The following is a 16833-nucleotide window of genomic DNA, read 5'->3' on the forward strand; positions in this document are numbered from 1 at the left end:
CATTACAAAGAGGTTTCATCTATTCCTAAATCTCAGCTTTTTAAACAGGTTCTGAAAAATGCACGTTATTTAACGTTGTGCACTGTTGAAATTCCCGAAATCTCTTTATTTACTTAAAAGTGTTAGGCATCATTAATTTTGTAAATCAAACCATATATTATTAATAAATATTCCTCACCTCCCCAACTATAATGTTGTATAGCTATATATGTTGAAAAAATACGTTTGAAACCAATCCACTGAGCTTCATTATAAAGCTGTACAATGGGACAACGGACGAATTTTCTCCGTCATAAAAACAGGAAGTTATTTATGATGATACCGCAATCTATACAAGAGCTTTGCTGTCTATTGGAGCCGGCGTTAAACGATTATCAGAATCTCTATGGAGATTACCAATATTCCAGAATAAATGCTTTTTTAAAAATGTTTTTGGATATTGCGTATTTTTCATATACCGTGATTCATTGACGCTTTCGTAACTTCGTTCTCATTCATATTAAAAGGAAGTGGGTGTCTTTTGTTTTAAAAATAAGGTTAAGATTCGTTACCTTTGTTTCATTAATAAATCATTCATTAAAAATATCGTTATGTAATAAATAAATACAAAGTATTTGTAGTTGCAAGAATAACAAGTTTACGAGTTACGGTCTTTCAAAAAAAGAGCGTAACGTTTCTTAAAAGGCCGGCAACGCACTCGCGAGCCCTTTGGCATTGACCGTGTCCATGGCTATCATTTAACACCAGGTGAGCCTCAGTTGAGGTGAGTTTTTGGCAAGTTATAAAACTTGACAATTAATTAATCAGTTTTTGCGTCTATTAGTTCTTCGGCGTTTTGCGTTAACTTTCATACCTATCAGATATCCTGGCCCTCACATAATCATCAGGTCAGGTTCATATAGGTTTAAAAAAATTCCAGACACTGTACTAGGATTTTTTCAAGTGTAGTTAGTAAAGTTTTAGGAGATGGACATATGACCTACATAAAGCAATCGATTTTTAGATTATTTGAGAGTTTGTTTTAGACAATTTAAAACCAAGTTTGAATTAGTATAAGTCTACGTAAGTAAGAGGAACATCTGTTGTTAAAGTGAAGAGCTTGTTCAATATAAACTAAAATAAAGTTATTTGTTTAATTTACAATGGTATTAAAATTTTAGTTACATTTGTTTATTCATTTACACAGATGATGGCAAGTAAACGAACCTTATCAAGAGAATTAATGCAATCAATGCAATTTCGTTTGTATACTTTGGCTTAGCAAAATGCGTATTCTCAAAGTGTTGTATGTATAATGTAAAAGCAGTGGCGCTACAACGCTCGGTTATGGCATCAGAGCACTTAGTCTTTAACTTCCAATGGCAATACCGATCAGCAGTCCCGATACCAATAATGAGTGTTTGTACCGCGCGGTCGCAAGGTTGTGACATCACCGCTACGGATATTGAGATGACTACATTGAACTTCCACAAAAACGTCGTCAGTGTTAACGTCGCTATTGTAAGTTAATGTTTGTCTTCGCTGTACGAGGAAATTGCGCACATACTTAAAAGACCGAACGTTCCACCTCCTAGTTTTTAATAAATCATATAAACTCACTGTTTATATTGAAAGATTTTGAAGAAGAAGAAAGAAGAGAAGAGAAATTGAAAGATTTATGTACCACAAAGAACGGTTCGGTGGCACGTCATCGATCGTCGATACACAACGATACTTCTCAAAAACGCACTAAACACTCACTATAAAATTCTAAATAGTGGACGTAACTATTATCAATTATATTTAACAAAAAGTATATATCAAAATAAAAATGTGTCTACCGTAACACGAGTAAATCTCAACAAATACTCAACTAATAAATAAGAAGACGGCCTAAAATTATCAAACACCTGGTATCCAATAATATCCAAATTAAAACCCCAAGACAAACAATCCGCGAAAATAGAGGACACCGTGAGTTATTTCTACAAAAACCCGTCATCTTTTACTCGATACCAACTCCGGGGTAATATATAAATACAGATAACACAACTTTCTCTACAGCTGTGATACTCTTGAGATTCAACACCTTTTCTTTTCAGTCACCGTGACCACGCCGCTGTAAAGCACGCGAAACGTCGGAAAATTTAAAATTATGTAAATAATTATAAGTTTATAATAATACAAATAGCAAATATAATTAATCCGGTAAAAAAATTGTTCACACTCATATTTGTTAGTTTTAGTATAAGCTAACATTAATTTATATAAGCTAAAAAATATTCACACATATAATTTTTTTTTAAGGCAACGGTTTGCTGTGAAGTGCTGAGAAATGCCTAAATGTTCAGATATTCGGATAGGTTTATAAGGATTACGTATTGTGAGTTTGTATGCATGAAAATGTATATTCTGGTTTTTTGAAGTGAATGACAAATACTGATTATCTGCTAAAGCCAGAATGCGGTTTCTCTACACAATTTCAAACTCGCTTATTTGCGGTTGATTTGCGGCATTCCTAATTGAAAGATAAACTTCCGAAGCCAAATTGGGTACTTCAATTATTGAGCTTCATTGTTCTCTTTGGTTACATGTACCTTACTACTAAACTAACACAAATAGTAGCTTAGAAAGCAAAAGAAAATTAACAATGTAAGTATAGTTATTTTTAATTATTCCACCCATTTCACCTGCTAGTACTTAAGAAATTAGTTTCTGCCACTTTCACTGGAACCAGCTGCCAATCCAGGTGTTTCCGAACCGTTACGACAATAGGGATCTTTAAGAAATAAACGTCACAGAGGCCAACGATGTATTTGCAAACCTCGTTATATTGTAGGTGTTCATGAGCGGCGGCAAGTCCTTAGCTGTAAATGTCTGCTCGTATGCCTCCTGGAACATAATATAATCATGAAAATTTTATGATATGAAAATCCACCAGAATGGTAAATATACTTGCATTACATATACATATGCTACTAAACTGGATTAAACTCATCGATTACACAACTTCTGGAAGCTCTAAAGAATTAGACAATAATGGACAATAAGCTCTAAAGAATTTAGAAGGCTTGCAACTAAAATTCTCACTTGTGTAACTAATAAACATAAAATTTATTGATAGGCTTTTAACTAATTGACATAAATATTCCGTTTCGGACAAGTACAACAGGTTTTATTCCCTTAAGACCTGCGTTCGTATCAGTTGAAGTGCGTAGAAGAAAAAAAATAGTTTACTTCACAATAAGTGTCGAGTCGGCGAACTTATTTTTTATAATAACACAACAGATATTTATGGTTCCTGTCACTTTTTTATCAAAAATCTTAAGTTTCTTCACATGTTGACGTACAGTAGTAGAAATATAACAGACAGCTATCTTATCATTGGGATGAAATAGTTAAGTAAATATTTGTTTTACTTTTATTATTTGAACTGTTGTGACGATACTTAATTAATACTAACTGTAAATATATAGACTATTTAAAGATACAAATTCACGTAAAGTGGAATTTTGAAATGAAAAATAAAATTATTTATGTCACTGTATTATCAGAATATTGTTGCCTATATACAAGGTAGCCAAAGTCTTATATGAGTTCAAAAAAATGTAATATTGGAAAATAAAAAAGTAAATATTTATAAAAAAATAATACGATAATATTGAATCAGTGATAACGAAAGAACTTGTTAAACTTACAGCTTAATTAAAACAACTACATAGAGATAAGAATATAAAAACTATACAATAAAATTGAATACACACGGAAATTATAAACAAAAAGTTGCATTCAAAGATATTTTACAATAAAATGTTAGCTGATTAAATTTTTTTACATTTTGCACTGCACAGTGACCTTTAAATATAACCTTTGTTAAATTGACGAGAACGCATACGGTGACTTCAAAATTAATTATCAATTAACAAAATATAAATAAATAATATAAGTCACTGATATAATTCATAAAAATATTTTCTCGATCAAACATCCTATAAATAGCACACCGCTTGGTATAAATGGATTGCTATCGCGAGTTCATGTATCATTTCTTTATATTTCGTTGTGTCGTACGTATCAAACCAAATAAACAATTACTTTAAAATTCGCTGTGAAAGATGCAAAGCCAACGTGAGAAAAGTGGTCATACTTATATGCAATGGATTGTGGCTTCAATAGGTAAATAGCTCAAGGACAATCGAAGCTTTCTTTAGATATTGAAGCGAGTCGTTGAAAATTTATCTCCATACATAAATCATTTGGATAAATATCACATGATTGCGATTATTTGGTACTTTTTCTCGACTCTTTGACTCTTTTTGTCTAATACTAGCGAACGCCTTATTTCATATTATTCTTGATTTTTAATGAATGTCTTCGTGTTTCTAATTTAATTCAATTGCAATTACATTGTATCTATATTATTACATATACTCAGACAAGACTTCGTATTATTACTGAAAATTACAATATATGATCTCACCTCGTATGATACGGTATAAATGAGTCAATTGTTCAAGTAATTATGAATACCCAACATTTATGATTACTTGAACAATTCATTCATTTATGCCTAAAAATTACAATGGCAATGTTACACTTCAGCGTTATATTACATGCTAGTCGCAAAGCTGAATAAATCTTCAAATCACCTACGGTGGGTTAATTTTCTATTGCGCTGTTACATAATCAAACAACGCGAGATTTACAAATTATGAACGTTAATCATACCATGTATTATGATACATAGTACAAGAGTCGTTTTTCGTATATCGAATAATAAAAATGTAATAGACAACATTTAAAATATAGTTTGAATAGTACTTGATAACCTAACCTTATATACGATTAACAAAAATATTACATTCAGATCTTAATAACAGAAGTTCTGTGAAAGATTTTCCGAAATTTACCTTATTTGGATAACAATGAAACTTTACAAAACATTGAATCTTTTCTACAATTAATTGATTATTTTAAGAACAACTAAATAACCGTACTGTAATAGGAACAGTGCCGATACTCTGTATTCCGAAGTATTTGTATGCAGGTTGTGTCTCTCAATATCCGTGATGAAGCTAAACTCATTATTGCAATCGGGATCGTTGTCGGTATGGCTTCCTAAGGAAGGACCCTGTTCTTAGAATGATGATCATCAATGACTATACAGTCCCTTAAAGCCCTTAGCCTCCTTATATATATTTCGCCATCGCAATCTATAAAGTGCTTCTTGCATCCAACTTCAAACTGGTTTCGAGGTTCTGTACAACTCCATCCCACGAACGCAGCCTCGGTCTATCGGGTTTTCTTTTGCCTCTGCGTTGTGAGTTTAGTAAGGACGTTGGGGTTCTGTAGTCCGCCAGGTGCACATGTCCGGACCATTTGAGCCTGTTGCATTTTCTGAATTGAACGATTTAGGCATCGCAAGAATGTTCATAAGTTATGAAGAGCTTTATTACTTTATAACCGAACACTCCAAATACCGTCGCGAACAGGGCTAAAGAATCTTCAGCTGGGATATAAAGAGCAAGCTCGTCATTCATGCTAAAGGCCCAGGTTTCAGAACCGTAAGCGAGCATTGGTCGCAGCAGAGTTGTAGTGCCCTATGATAAATTTAAAACTAAATTTTTAATTTCAGTGAGCGGACGGACGTGGCGAAACTTGTTGTGTATTCTGTTGAGTCGTGCGCCGGCTCAGGTAGCGCGCAAGCGAGATCGCATGTTATTGCCTTTATATTCGCACGCGACTACCTGAGTCGGCCCGCGGCGACCAGACCGCTTTCGCACTCCGTATTTGATAGCTGATATAAATTTTGGTAATTTTATTATTTGCGTTGAGAACATTTCACTCCGCTTAATTTTATTTCTTTTTCTGTGCCATTCTTCTACAATTTTTTTTACTCCTTCTTGTTTATACTCCTGAGACGTGTTCAATAAACTTTCTATTTTTGTGCACTCGGATTTTCTTATTGCATCCAATTTACATCGTCTCACCCCTATAGAGTATTGTACAGAACAAACTTGCTGTTCTTTCTAAGGAGCCTTTCGAGGATCGGCCAACTTAGGTAAAGAAAGGAAGAAGTCAAGGTTCTTTGGTCGGAAAGGTGATTTTGCGACAGTTGTGCTAAAGAGGAACGGAGATTGCTTCGAAAAACAATAAATGTATTGGCAACTTTCTATATTAAGCCGTTTCTCATTTTCTAAACATTTTCAGTGTTACCTAGGTATAATCAAAATACCTTTAGCAAAATCGGTTCTACAATTAGTTAAAATTTAATGTATTATACAATTTAAACTTTTCTTCTAAACAAAATTAAAACTCACTATCACACGTAGAAAATTAAAAAACGAATTTCTATTACCCAAATACAATAATTTATATGAAAAAAAAAACATTAGACTAAATTATTCCAAATTTAATAAACTCGCTACCAGCTACACTTCTTACTAATATAACAAGAAACAATATTAAATTTAAATTAAAGAAAAATATTACATAAATCAAACAATTATAAATTATACGTAACAAAAATTATGCTAACCAGACTTTATCGTAATTTAATACATATTCGAATATAAGAACTCATCCTGTATTCGAATATAAGAACTCATTCTGTATTCGAATATAAGAACTCATTCTGTATTCGAATATAAGAATTCATTCTGTATTCGAATGAGAATTCTCGACAAGAACAGATTTCTTGCATCGGTTATCTATGGCGCGTCAGTGTTTCAATTGGTTTGTGACATTTTGCGTGCAATTTTAATGGTTAAAATGTTATAGTGTATATGTTACTGGCCTTAGTATATACGTTGATTATTTAAATCTGTTTTGTACGTCCTGGTGGACAGAAAAACTATGTATAGTTTGTTTCCACCACACCAACTTCCTTTATATTAAGAACATTTATACAATAAATAAATAAAATAAAAGTATGTATAATATAACTTTGTATAAGTGTTTTAATACTTTTATAGGTCGTATCAGTAGCAGATGTTTTTAAATAATATTTTTATAGGTAAGTAGAAGAGAAGCACAGGCTTCTGCGCCTGGCACAAGTCGGTTTTGGATTTAAAAAATGCCAGTATCACATGGAAAATATGCATGGATAACTAGATGGAGTTTTAACGGACGACCTCTGAGTTGAGAGTCATATTATTTAGCTAACTAGGACATTACTGTTCATTGTTTAAATAAGACGGTAGTTAGAAATAGATTTATCATAAAATGTAATAAATGGTTCTCACACGCTCGAGTGTACTCCTTGTGAGCAGCTTTGTTACGCCGGTAGGTTATTTCTAGAAATTTTTTATATAATAAAATTTGTTAATTTTAAAATACGATTACAGAAATACTAAGAAACTTTTGAAATAAATATTTAGGCATTAGATACAAAAGCATCCATTGTTTTTTAATATTGCGAGCATACAGATCGTAAATAATAAAGCAAGATATTGAAGTCTGTCTCAAACTTCTAGTGGCATGGATCTGGCTTCCGTTTACGATGCAATTTCCCTTGAAATTCAAAGTGAATACTCAAGTACGCTAGAATACCTTGACGTAGAAACATTGTGATAACGTTACAGTCTTCTTTGATATTATTGTAATAAATTCTTCATAACTTCACATTACTCATCTATGTGTTACGAACTCTAAAATTGTATGGCTAGCCATTTAAAAAGATCTTATACATGGAGACACGTGTTGTTTAAAAAATTACCTAAAAGTACTTATTGGTAATAAAAATATTATTATAATGCACGTTTGTTACAGTTAATATAGCAACACTGGCTTATGGAATGGAAGTAGGCTGGATTTCCCCAATGACCAAAATCTTTCAGTCTGAATCTTCGCCTATGGCATATCCTTTATCGGATAACATTATATCATGGGTAGCAAGCGTTCTCTGTATAGCTGGAAGCTTGGGAGTAATTATTTTTTCATACTTAGCTGACAAAATTGGAAGGAAGTGGACAATCACAGCATTATTAGTTCCACAAACGGTAATGTTCTAAAGTAAATGTTCCAAATAATCTTAATATATATAAATCTACTGTCACAATGTTGGTCCGTGATGGACTCCTACACTACTTAACCGATTTTAAATTAAATTGGCACACCGTGAGCAGTCCGGTCCAACTTAAGAGATAGGATAGCTTAGATCTTTAATTATAGTCGCAATTTTATTGCAAATTATTTGTCTAAAATTAATTGACAGTCACAATTATCTGTTAACTCCAAAATATTCTAACAGATGTTGATACTTTTCGAGGAGATTGATTAAGTAATCAATAGATGGCACTGCTATGGTAAACGGACAAACGTGTCATATAAGCTACAATTCAATATTATGATTACCACGTGTTATTGAGGCTGAGGCTTTATACTTTATAAATTAAATTTATTATGCAGTAAACGAAATACCGTGAAATTCAATTATTTCTACTCTTTTTAATATTTGGTGTTAGCATAGCCAACCATGTGTTACTTAGACCGAAGTGTAAATAAAATTCAAATTATAGTGACGATAATACAGTGAAATTATTCTTTAGTGTCACGGTATTAAGGCTAACTAAAACCACATTAAGGAGAAACAAATTTCGCAGGGGCAGCTAGTTTAACTTATAAATGTCTTGGTTTACTTTGAATTTATGTAAAATTTCTATTCAGAAATATTAGTCCAAATCACAAATGAAATGCTACACATACTTCATATACAATAAATTTTATACTATGGTTATGTTTGCCAAATTATAAATTTTACTATTCTTTTAGATGTCTTTGAGTTTGAGGTTATTTTCTCCAACTGTAACGGCTCTCATAATTGCCAGAATACTAGCAGGAATCGCCGGTGGAGGTTGCTTTATTGTGATCCCAATGTACGTCAAAGAAATTAGCCAAGAAAGTCTAACCGGCGTTTTGGTATCTCAACAAGTTTTATTTCAAACCATTGGTATTTTGATAATGTACACTGTTGGGATTTACTTGGATTACTACTGTACACTATGGATTATGTCTGTATTGCCGGTGACCACTTTTTTACTGCTGTTAAAAGCTCCTGAATCGCCGGCATTCCTAGTGAAGCAACAGAAAATCCATGTAAGAATAATATATAAACGTCAGTAGTTATAAACAATATTTAAATTAAATACTAATGCAATTCGCTTTACAGGAAGCCTATAAAGTTGTAGCGCTCCTCCGAGGTTTAGAAAGCAATGACAAAACAGTAGAAAACGAAGTAGAAAGCATGCTAAGACAAGATGATGAATTTAAAAAAATGCCACAATTGAATCTTCTAACTATATGTAAGAAAAAAGTTCTTAATTTTATTAATTACTTTATCTGTATTTAATATTTGATTATTTACAGTAAAGGACCATGCATGGCGTAAGGGCGTGATAATAACATTAATTTTTTTCACAATACAATCATTTAACGGAGCTCTGGCTATAGTGACTTTTGGTGTAACAATTCTGCAGTCAACTGGTGTGGAGTTCAATATTGATCCAGACTTCCAAGCCCTCAGTTTTCCCGTCATTATGATAATAGCGTCTCTTTTCTTGACAGTAGTGGTTGAGAAGTTTGGTAGAAAGGTAATTAAAATATTATTACTATTCAAGCTTTATATTATATAATACACAGTACTGCACACTGGTCCTCATCTACTAATTGTTTACAGATTTTGTTAATATGCGCATTCACAATATCAGCTGTAGCATTACTATCACTTGCAATACCATTGCTATTAAGACTTTATGGAGGATCTATACCGAACTGGCTACCTATTTTATCTCTTATGACATCCGTTGCTATGTTTTACGGTGGTATCACACCTTTAACATACATTGTTACCACAGAGATGTTTGCATTCCAGGTAACAGTTAAATTCATTTTGTTTCTTCTGTGTTTTCATGACGAATTATTAACTTACATTTTTTACAGATACGTGCCAAATTAATGGGCTTAGTCTGTTCGTATTGCTGGATTACATTTTTCATACCACTCACAATTTACTCGCCAATTACAAATAGGTTTGGTGCATACACGAGTTTCTTTATTTTTGGATTTGTTAATATAATAGGTTTAGTATTCACAATATTATACATCCCAGAGACGAAAGGAAAGAGTGATGAGGAGATCAGAAATGCGATAGTAGGACGAAGAAGAATAGATGATTCTATATGAAATTGAGTAAAACGTTATATATGTGACCACTATCCCATTAGGAATGTTAAGAATTCGGCTAACGATTCCAATGAATGAATTAAATGAAGGAACGATATAAGTGCTGTGGATATAAAAGCGTTGTATCATATGGTGTCCGTAGTATTTAACGTTGAGATGGGCCTCAAAGAATTAAATATACCATATGAACTGGGTGAAATGACTCTTTTATAAATTTTAATATACTGAAAAAATTAAAATCGCAATATATTTCTGTATATTTCATTGTCACACAAACTTTAATTCGATAACCTTATGTACACAAACAAAAAGAGCTGATTTTTATTAGTATTCTACTTATACCTAAAGACATTGTTGTTGTGAGGAAATAGTTCTATCATATTAAATTAATTGTTTGTTTCATGAATTGAAAATTTTCCTTGTTTTATGTAAATGATTTAGAAAGTTCTTGAATTTCTCCTCGGTTTTATAGCTTTGGCCATGTCGTAAACTTGTGAAGGCTTCGTTTAAGAAACTTTTTGACAGAAATAATTTTTGTGTCAATATTACTTATATTAAATTTTTTTAGAGCATTGTAACAAATTATTGAAGATATTGAGTGCTTTTCAATTTAAAGCAAGCTATTAAAAAGTAATTTGGCTAGTTTAATAAATAATTAAATTAACAAGTTTTTCTTTGTTTGTTAGGTATTTTTCACTTACTTTTTTATTATGAAATGTTTTTATGCACTAAATATAATTATATAACTAAGGCAAGTGTTGCCGCGAACCACCGCTATGTGGAACCAGCTGCCTGCTCCCTGCAGGGACCTAGGGTCCAGAAAAGAGCGTACCAATTCTTAAAAGGCATTCCGGCAACGCACTCGCGAGCCCTCTGGCATTGAGAGTATCCATGGGCGGCGGTATCACTAAAAATCACGTGAGCCTCCTGCCAGTTGTCACCTTGTTTAATAAATTTGGAAATTGCACGCGTTTCATACTTCTAAAATTAATTGACGAAACTTTTAGGGGAACACTTTGTTAATGCCAATTGTCATTATATTCCCTGTGGGGCCTATGGTTGATCCAATTAACCTGTAAAAGGAATCACTTATGTTATAAATTCTCGTATATCGTAGATTTTATGACATTAGCCTTCTCTAATAAATACAGTGAAATTTAGTTTTATAAGGCGTCTTTCGTCCTATTACATATACTCGTACTGTCTTCATAATCAAACTAAAGGTCCTACAGTAATGTTCACGCTGCATTTCGTCCAATGTTTTATATTAATAATTGAATTCAAATCTGTAAAAAATCTAAAGGAAGTCAAAACCCAACACATATTTGAAAACTAAATCAGAAAAGTGAATCATCCACACTGGAAGTTAGAAGCCGGGGTTCTTATGTACGTTTAAAATTATCGGATGGAGAGCCTGAAGGTTATATTATCCTTCTGTCTGTGACTTTTGGCACGAAAGCTACTATGCAAAAATGGTACGAAGCCTTGACTGACATGGCTGATATCGGGGCATAGAAAGGTAGAGGCATGTCGTATGGTACTTAGCGACAACAAAAAGTAAAAGGCATGGATATTTTGCGTGATAACACCAAGGTTCTTGGATTGTAGTGCACATGATGACACGGCAAAGCAAAAGTTAGTGTTCGCGGTGGTCTCAGCCCCATCATAATATTTTATTATGTTGTGGAGTAACTTTGCCCTGGCTTGCGTTATACAAAATATGGGTATAAATACAAGGAAAAAATAATAAATAGAAGTAAATGGGAGTAATTCATGCCCATCTTCTAAGTATCTTAAGCGTAACAGCTATGCCGTTGAGGCATCGGTAGAATGCGAGAGAGAGTCGATCTACCACAAATGGTTTTAGTGGTTATTGCTCACCCAGTCTTTGAATAGCAGAGTCTTGTGTGGGTCAATTCCCACATACCTCTGCTACTTTCGAGGGTAGCAGCATACGCAAATACATTTCCACATAGGATATAAAAAAGGTAAATGACTCTTGCAAAAAATACGATTTGATTATGAAAATATTGTTCCGCTTTCATACTTCAGACTGGAAAATAATCTTTTAAATTTAGCGATGCTAATATATCTTAGTATTTATTCACTGAATGGTGAAGCTTGATGGTTAACCAGGTCGTAGGGCACTTCAAAGTTAATCAAATGTGAAATAATTGCTCGTGTAGTCCTCTTTCGCACCCCTTACTTCACTTTAATCATTCGCCTGTGGTCTAATAAGCATTAATAAAGCATATAATCTGTACTATTTTTACGACACCTAAGAAATAATTTTGTTATTATTATAATTATTATAAAAGAGATTAACTTTAGAGATAAATTTAAATAAATAATGACTACGACGTATGACGAATTCTATGTACGATAGTACAAATAGTTTTGTAGAAGCTGGAGATAGTTCTTTATTTTGAAAATACATTTGATTTTTGTTTCGCCTCTTCTGTATATTGGGGATCCCCATAATATATGATGAAACTTTTGATTACAATTTTCTTTGGTTGACGCGAGTAGATTTAAATAAATCGTTTTATAATTATATACATTTATTTGTATTGTACTGAGATGGCTTACTGTTTTTTTTATATAGTCAGTAATCAGTCTTCTATGCCTGAAACATGAATACAATTTTACGGTCTTACAGTCTTCCGGTTTCCACACAATATTTTTTGGTGCACAAGCGTATGCATACATATCAATATTAATGCATGGTATAAGGCATGACCTTGAATTTAAAAACACACTTAGACATAACGCTAACATAACAGGTTTGAATTGTTGAATTTAGTAAAGAAACAATTTGTTGATAACACTTAAAATATCTTTGTGTTTTCTTACTTATTTCGCAAATACTCGTGAACTCAACATTTTTGACATTGATCTCAATTATTTACGTTTGCTTGGAAAGCAGACATAATATTTAAATAATATATTATATATATCAAATACAAGGTGATTATACATACTTTGTATTTCTAAATGTAATCGTCACGTGTAAGATAAAATTAGTCTATTACTCATGTAATATTTTATTAAATTACAGTTTTTTTTGGGCAGTGCGCAGGTGGCTCACCTGATAGTAAGTCATAATGCTGAACAAGGTTAAACACACAAGTTAACAACAATACTAGTCCAATTCACCATTAACGAAGCAAAATATATATTCTTTTGCTGTGTCGGGAAAATAAAAAAAATATTGTTAAATCAAATATATGAATAAGTGTACTTAGTGAATAAATGCCGTATATAGTTTATATTTGGAGTTTGATTTCCCGTAAAAATATTTATATTTTATAAGCAGATTATGTCAAAAATCATCAGCTCAAGTGAGCTCAGTGAAGATTATAAACAGGAAAGATTTGTTTTTGTTCTGTGTAACGAATAACCCCAAAAACTTCCGATTCAAAAATTCTTTCAACATAGAAAAACAACATTATTTCTACTTATTATATACTATGTTTTTACCAATATATTTTGAAAAGTATAAATCCATGAGAAATGGGCCACTAATGAGTATTAAAACTTAACAGATAATTTGTAAAGACCCACAGTATATGACTTTAATGTTGTATCGAACAACATAGTAACTTCACATTCAATATCATTAATCAATTTTCAAGTAGTTATATGTGAACTCGGTTCATGTACGTGTATTACTAACTGCAAACTAACGGTCTATATGCAAGTTTATCGAAGGTACTATCGACAAATTAATTTTAGTTTCCAAGCAGAACAGTTGGCAACATCGTAGTTTAATAATGCAGGTATCATCTAGTCTAGTAACTGTTTATAATGAAGACTTAAGTGATTTTCTAAGCCAATAGGCATAATGTACGCGGGCGCGAGAAGCGATGTGGATAGTTTTAACGACGGAAAAAGAGTAACAAGATTTTTTTTCAGTTTTTGTTGCCCGCTCTTCGCCCTTGACATATTATAAACAATATTTGGCGAAACAGGACACATGCATGACCTTCGGGTTCTAGCTTATCTGAAAGTAATATTTATATAATTAAATGTGATTAATTTATTTATAAAAAAGTATTTTTATGAATAAAGGACGATACATTACATTTTTTCATTTGATAAATAGGAATCGCAAAATAGCAGATGGACCAAATCGAGTAATTTTTTAAAATTCCTTAATTGAGAGAGAGAGAAAAAAGTTCAATAATCATAATGTTTAGTCAAAATTAAGTTCGCGGAGGCAACTAGAATTAAATAATTAACAATAAATGTTAAACTATATTAATAATTATTTAAGTTGAAACTAATTTTTACCAACCTACCTACCTATTTTGCATAATTAATAAAATATAAAAAAAATTACAATTAAAATACGTTTTTAGCGGTAACAAAAATAAATCTCAATAATATCTTTTAAATTAAAGAGAAATTATCCAATTGACGTCCTGTTTTCTCTTTAACATTATTTCCACTGCTATCCGCAATGCTTATATCGTGGTTACATACTTAAACATTAATTTTGAAAATCTAGCGTTGGAATCGGAATCATAGAACAAATGTAGAAGTTTGTAATAAACGCAATATTTTTAAATAGATTTTCTGTTATAGTAAAATATAATGGGACAATTACCACAATTACAATTCCCAACGAACAGAAATCAGCAGTGAGTCGCTCGTCGGCTCGAAGCCTGCGAAGTGCTCGGAAAGTTCTGAGGTTCTGGAAGGAGCTAGGCTGGCTTGATTAGCCAGGACGTACGCACAACGTACCAAATGGGCGTCTAAGTTCACACTACATATACACATATGTGGTCTCGAAGTGTGTACATGTAGACCATAGGTTAAATAAATATGATTTAGACACTTAATAGCCAGTTTCCAAGTTCCCTGATTTTTGTTTTTCACAATAAGTAATATATATTTTTATTAATGACTCCCGTCTAAGAAGATATAGTTAGTATTATTTCTCTTAAATTTTACGCAAATGTAGGATTAAAAATAAAAAGAATATATTATCTAAGAAAAACATATAAAAATCGTCACAAAACGACGTATATTTATCTTCTAAAGAAATTCAAATGAGTATCATTGTGCGCGACGGAAATAAACCCTGCCTTTATGAAACAGTAACATGATACAGAATTTTTCCTTTCCTGTTTACTTCTCAATCTAATGTATGATTCAAAAATGGGTATAATATGTAATAATGGAGACGAAAAACCTTTTGCGCAACTTAGTGAAAGGCTAGACTTTGTTTTGAAATGTTATTCAAATTGGTATGTATATCGCAGTCAATTAGCTTAATAAGCCGTTTCATTAACAGCCTAGCCTCTAAACTAAACAGCGCCGTTTAACTAGCAGACTCAATGATATTAAGCCAGTTGATCTAACAGCTGGACAAATGACATGGACCCGATGACTTGACTAGCCTGTTTACAGGTAATTTAAATTTAGTTCCACTTTTACACTCTCAAACTCAAATGTAACTGTTCAAACTTTAATTAACTAAACCCAGACAGACGACAGACATCCTGCCTTAACTATGAATATTGATTTCGAATTGGTATAATTAACTAAAAATGCTTCATGATATACAACATTCTTTGTTTGTTTTACTAGCGCGTATATAATTCGTTTTTTTGGTATTCCGACATGGGAACAGGCGACATATAACTGGCCACGTTAAAAACATGTATTTTCAAGATTAATGCCACAAAGAATTAGCGACTCTCATTATTTTATTTGTATTTTATCAATATAATAACTCCGATCGAAGCATTTGTTTTAAACGATATTCATTTTCTTACATCGTCTTGACGTATATTGCAGCACGCATTTTGTCAATGTTATGTCAAACGCCAACATTAAAAAATTGCTATCGTAACAAAAGTCATGATTACTTAATATGGTGGTTAAGAATTCTTAAACTTTCTCATTTTCCGCGCAATTTTCTTAATTTTTTCTTTCATAAGAACCTTCTCCTGACAATAAAAAAATACAACAAAAAAAGAATTAGTTAAATCAGTCCAGCCGTTCACGCGTGATGCCGTGACTAACGGAATTAGGGATTCATTTATATATCTATAGATAGATAGGCATACTCATTCACTTATATTGTATAACATTTTGAATTAAACGAATTTTAAATGCCGCGGTTGTCATGTCAAGTTGATAACTATTCGTAGTTAACAGAGAAAATAATTAACATTCATTCAATAATTTTAATTACAAACCGTCATAAACGTGCTTAACGTTTTCATTTTTCATCGGTATGACGCAAATTTTTGTAACGAGCTACCGCGTCCGAGCAAAATATTCTATTAAAAATGAATAAACAACTGGTGAAGCAAAAATAACGCGTCTAGGTCGCTCCCGGACAGATTTTCACATACGATTCAACGCGTATTGAAACTATTTGTGGACATGCAAAAACGAATTTGCATAGTTTTTAACACAGTTTCGGTTCGAGCTTTTTTGCGTTAGCGTAAAATCTGTGAAAATGTTTAATCACACAAGCAGCTCTATCAAAAGTACGAGATACGAAACGCGAAATTCCAAGCCGAGATGTAAGTATCCTAATACCTAATTATCTTCATCTAGCAGCGTTAAACCGTCAGGGATTCTTATTGGAAAGCCTATCTGTGAATCATAGGTAAAAAGTAGAAACTATTTACAATGATTGAATGGTGAAGGTGA

General features: G+C 32.4%; 2 protein-coding genes across 2 annotated transcripts in view; both read left to right on the top strand.

Annotated features, from left to right (window-relative positions):
* Positions 1–4045: 4045 nt before the first annotated feature.
* LOC123717341 (facilitated trehalose transporter Tret1-like) lies at positions 4046–10417 on the top strand. The gene is made up of 7 exons (XM_045673277.1): positions 4046–4155; positions 7750–7979; positions 8752–9075; positions 9149–9281; positions 9346–9569; positions 9656–9850; positions 9919–10417. Exons 1-7 carry the CDS (start codon positions 4095–4097, stop codon positions 10159–10161), a joined length of 1410 nt encoding a protein of 469 aa, XP_045529233.1. The 5' UTR covers positions 4046–4094; the 3' UTR covers positions 10162–10417.
* Positions 10418–16612: 6195 nt separating this feature from the next.
* LOC123717488 overlaps positions 16613–16833 on the top strand; it is an 88733-nt gene continuing 88512 nt past the window's right edge. Inside the window, exon 1 of the mRNA XM_045673493.1 lies at positions 16613–16703. Coding sequence (XP_045529449.1) covers positions 16637–16703 — 67 coding nt within the window. The 5' untranslated portion in view covers positions 16613–16636. The remainder of the gene's footprint in view (positions 16704–16833) is intronic.

This window comes from Pieris brassicae, chromosome 12, assembly GCF_905147105.1.
Source record: "Pieris brassicae chromosome 12, ilPieBrab1.1, whole genome shotgun sequence".
Lineage (NCBI taxonomy): Eukaryota > Metazoa > Arthropoda > Insecta > Lepidoptera > Pieridae > Pieris > Pieris brassicae.

What these genes read in the sequence shown, in the direction of transcription:
- LOC123717341 (XM_045673277.1), top strand. Translation starts at nt 4,095, where the DNA reads ATGCAAAGCCAACGTGAGAAAAGTGGTCATACTTATATGCAATGGATT. An exon ending in ATGGATTGTGGCTTCAATAG is followed by an intron (nt 4,156 to 7,749) that starts GTAAATAGCTCA and finishes CGTTTGTTACAG; the next exon opens with TTAATATAGCAACACTGGCT. An exon ending in CAGAGATGTTTGCATTCCAG is followed by an intron (nt 9,851 to 9,918) that starts GTAACAGTTAAA and finishes CATTTTTTACAG; the next exon opens with ATACGTGCCAAATTAATGGG.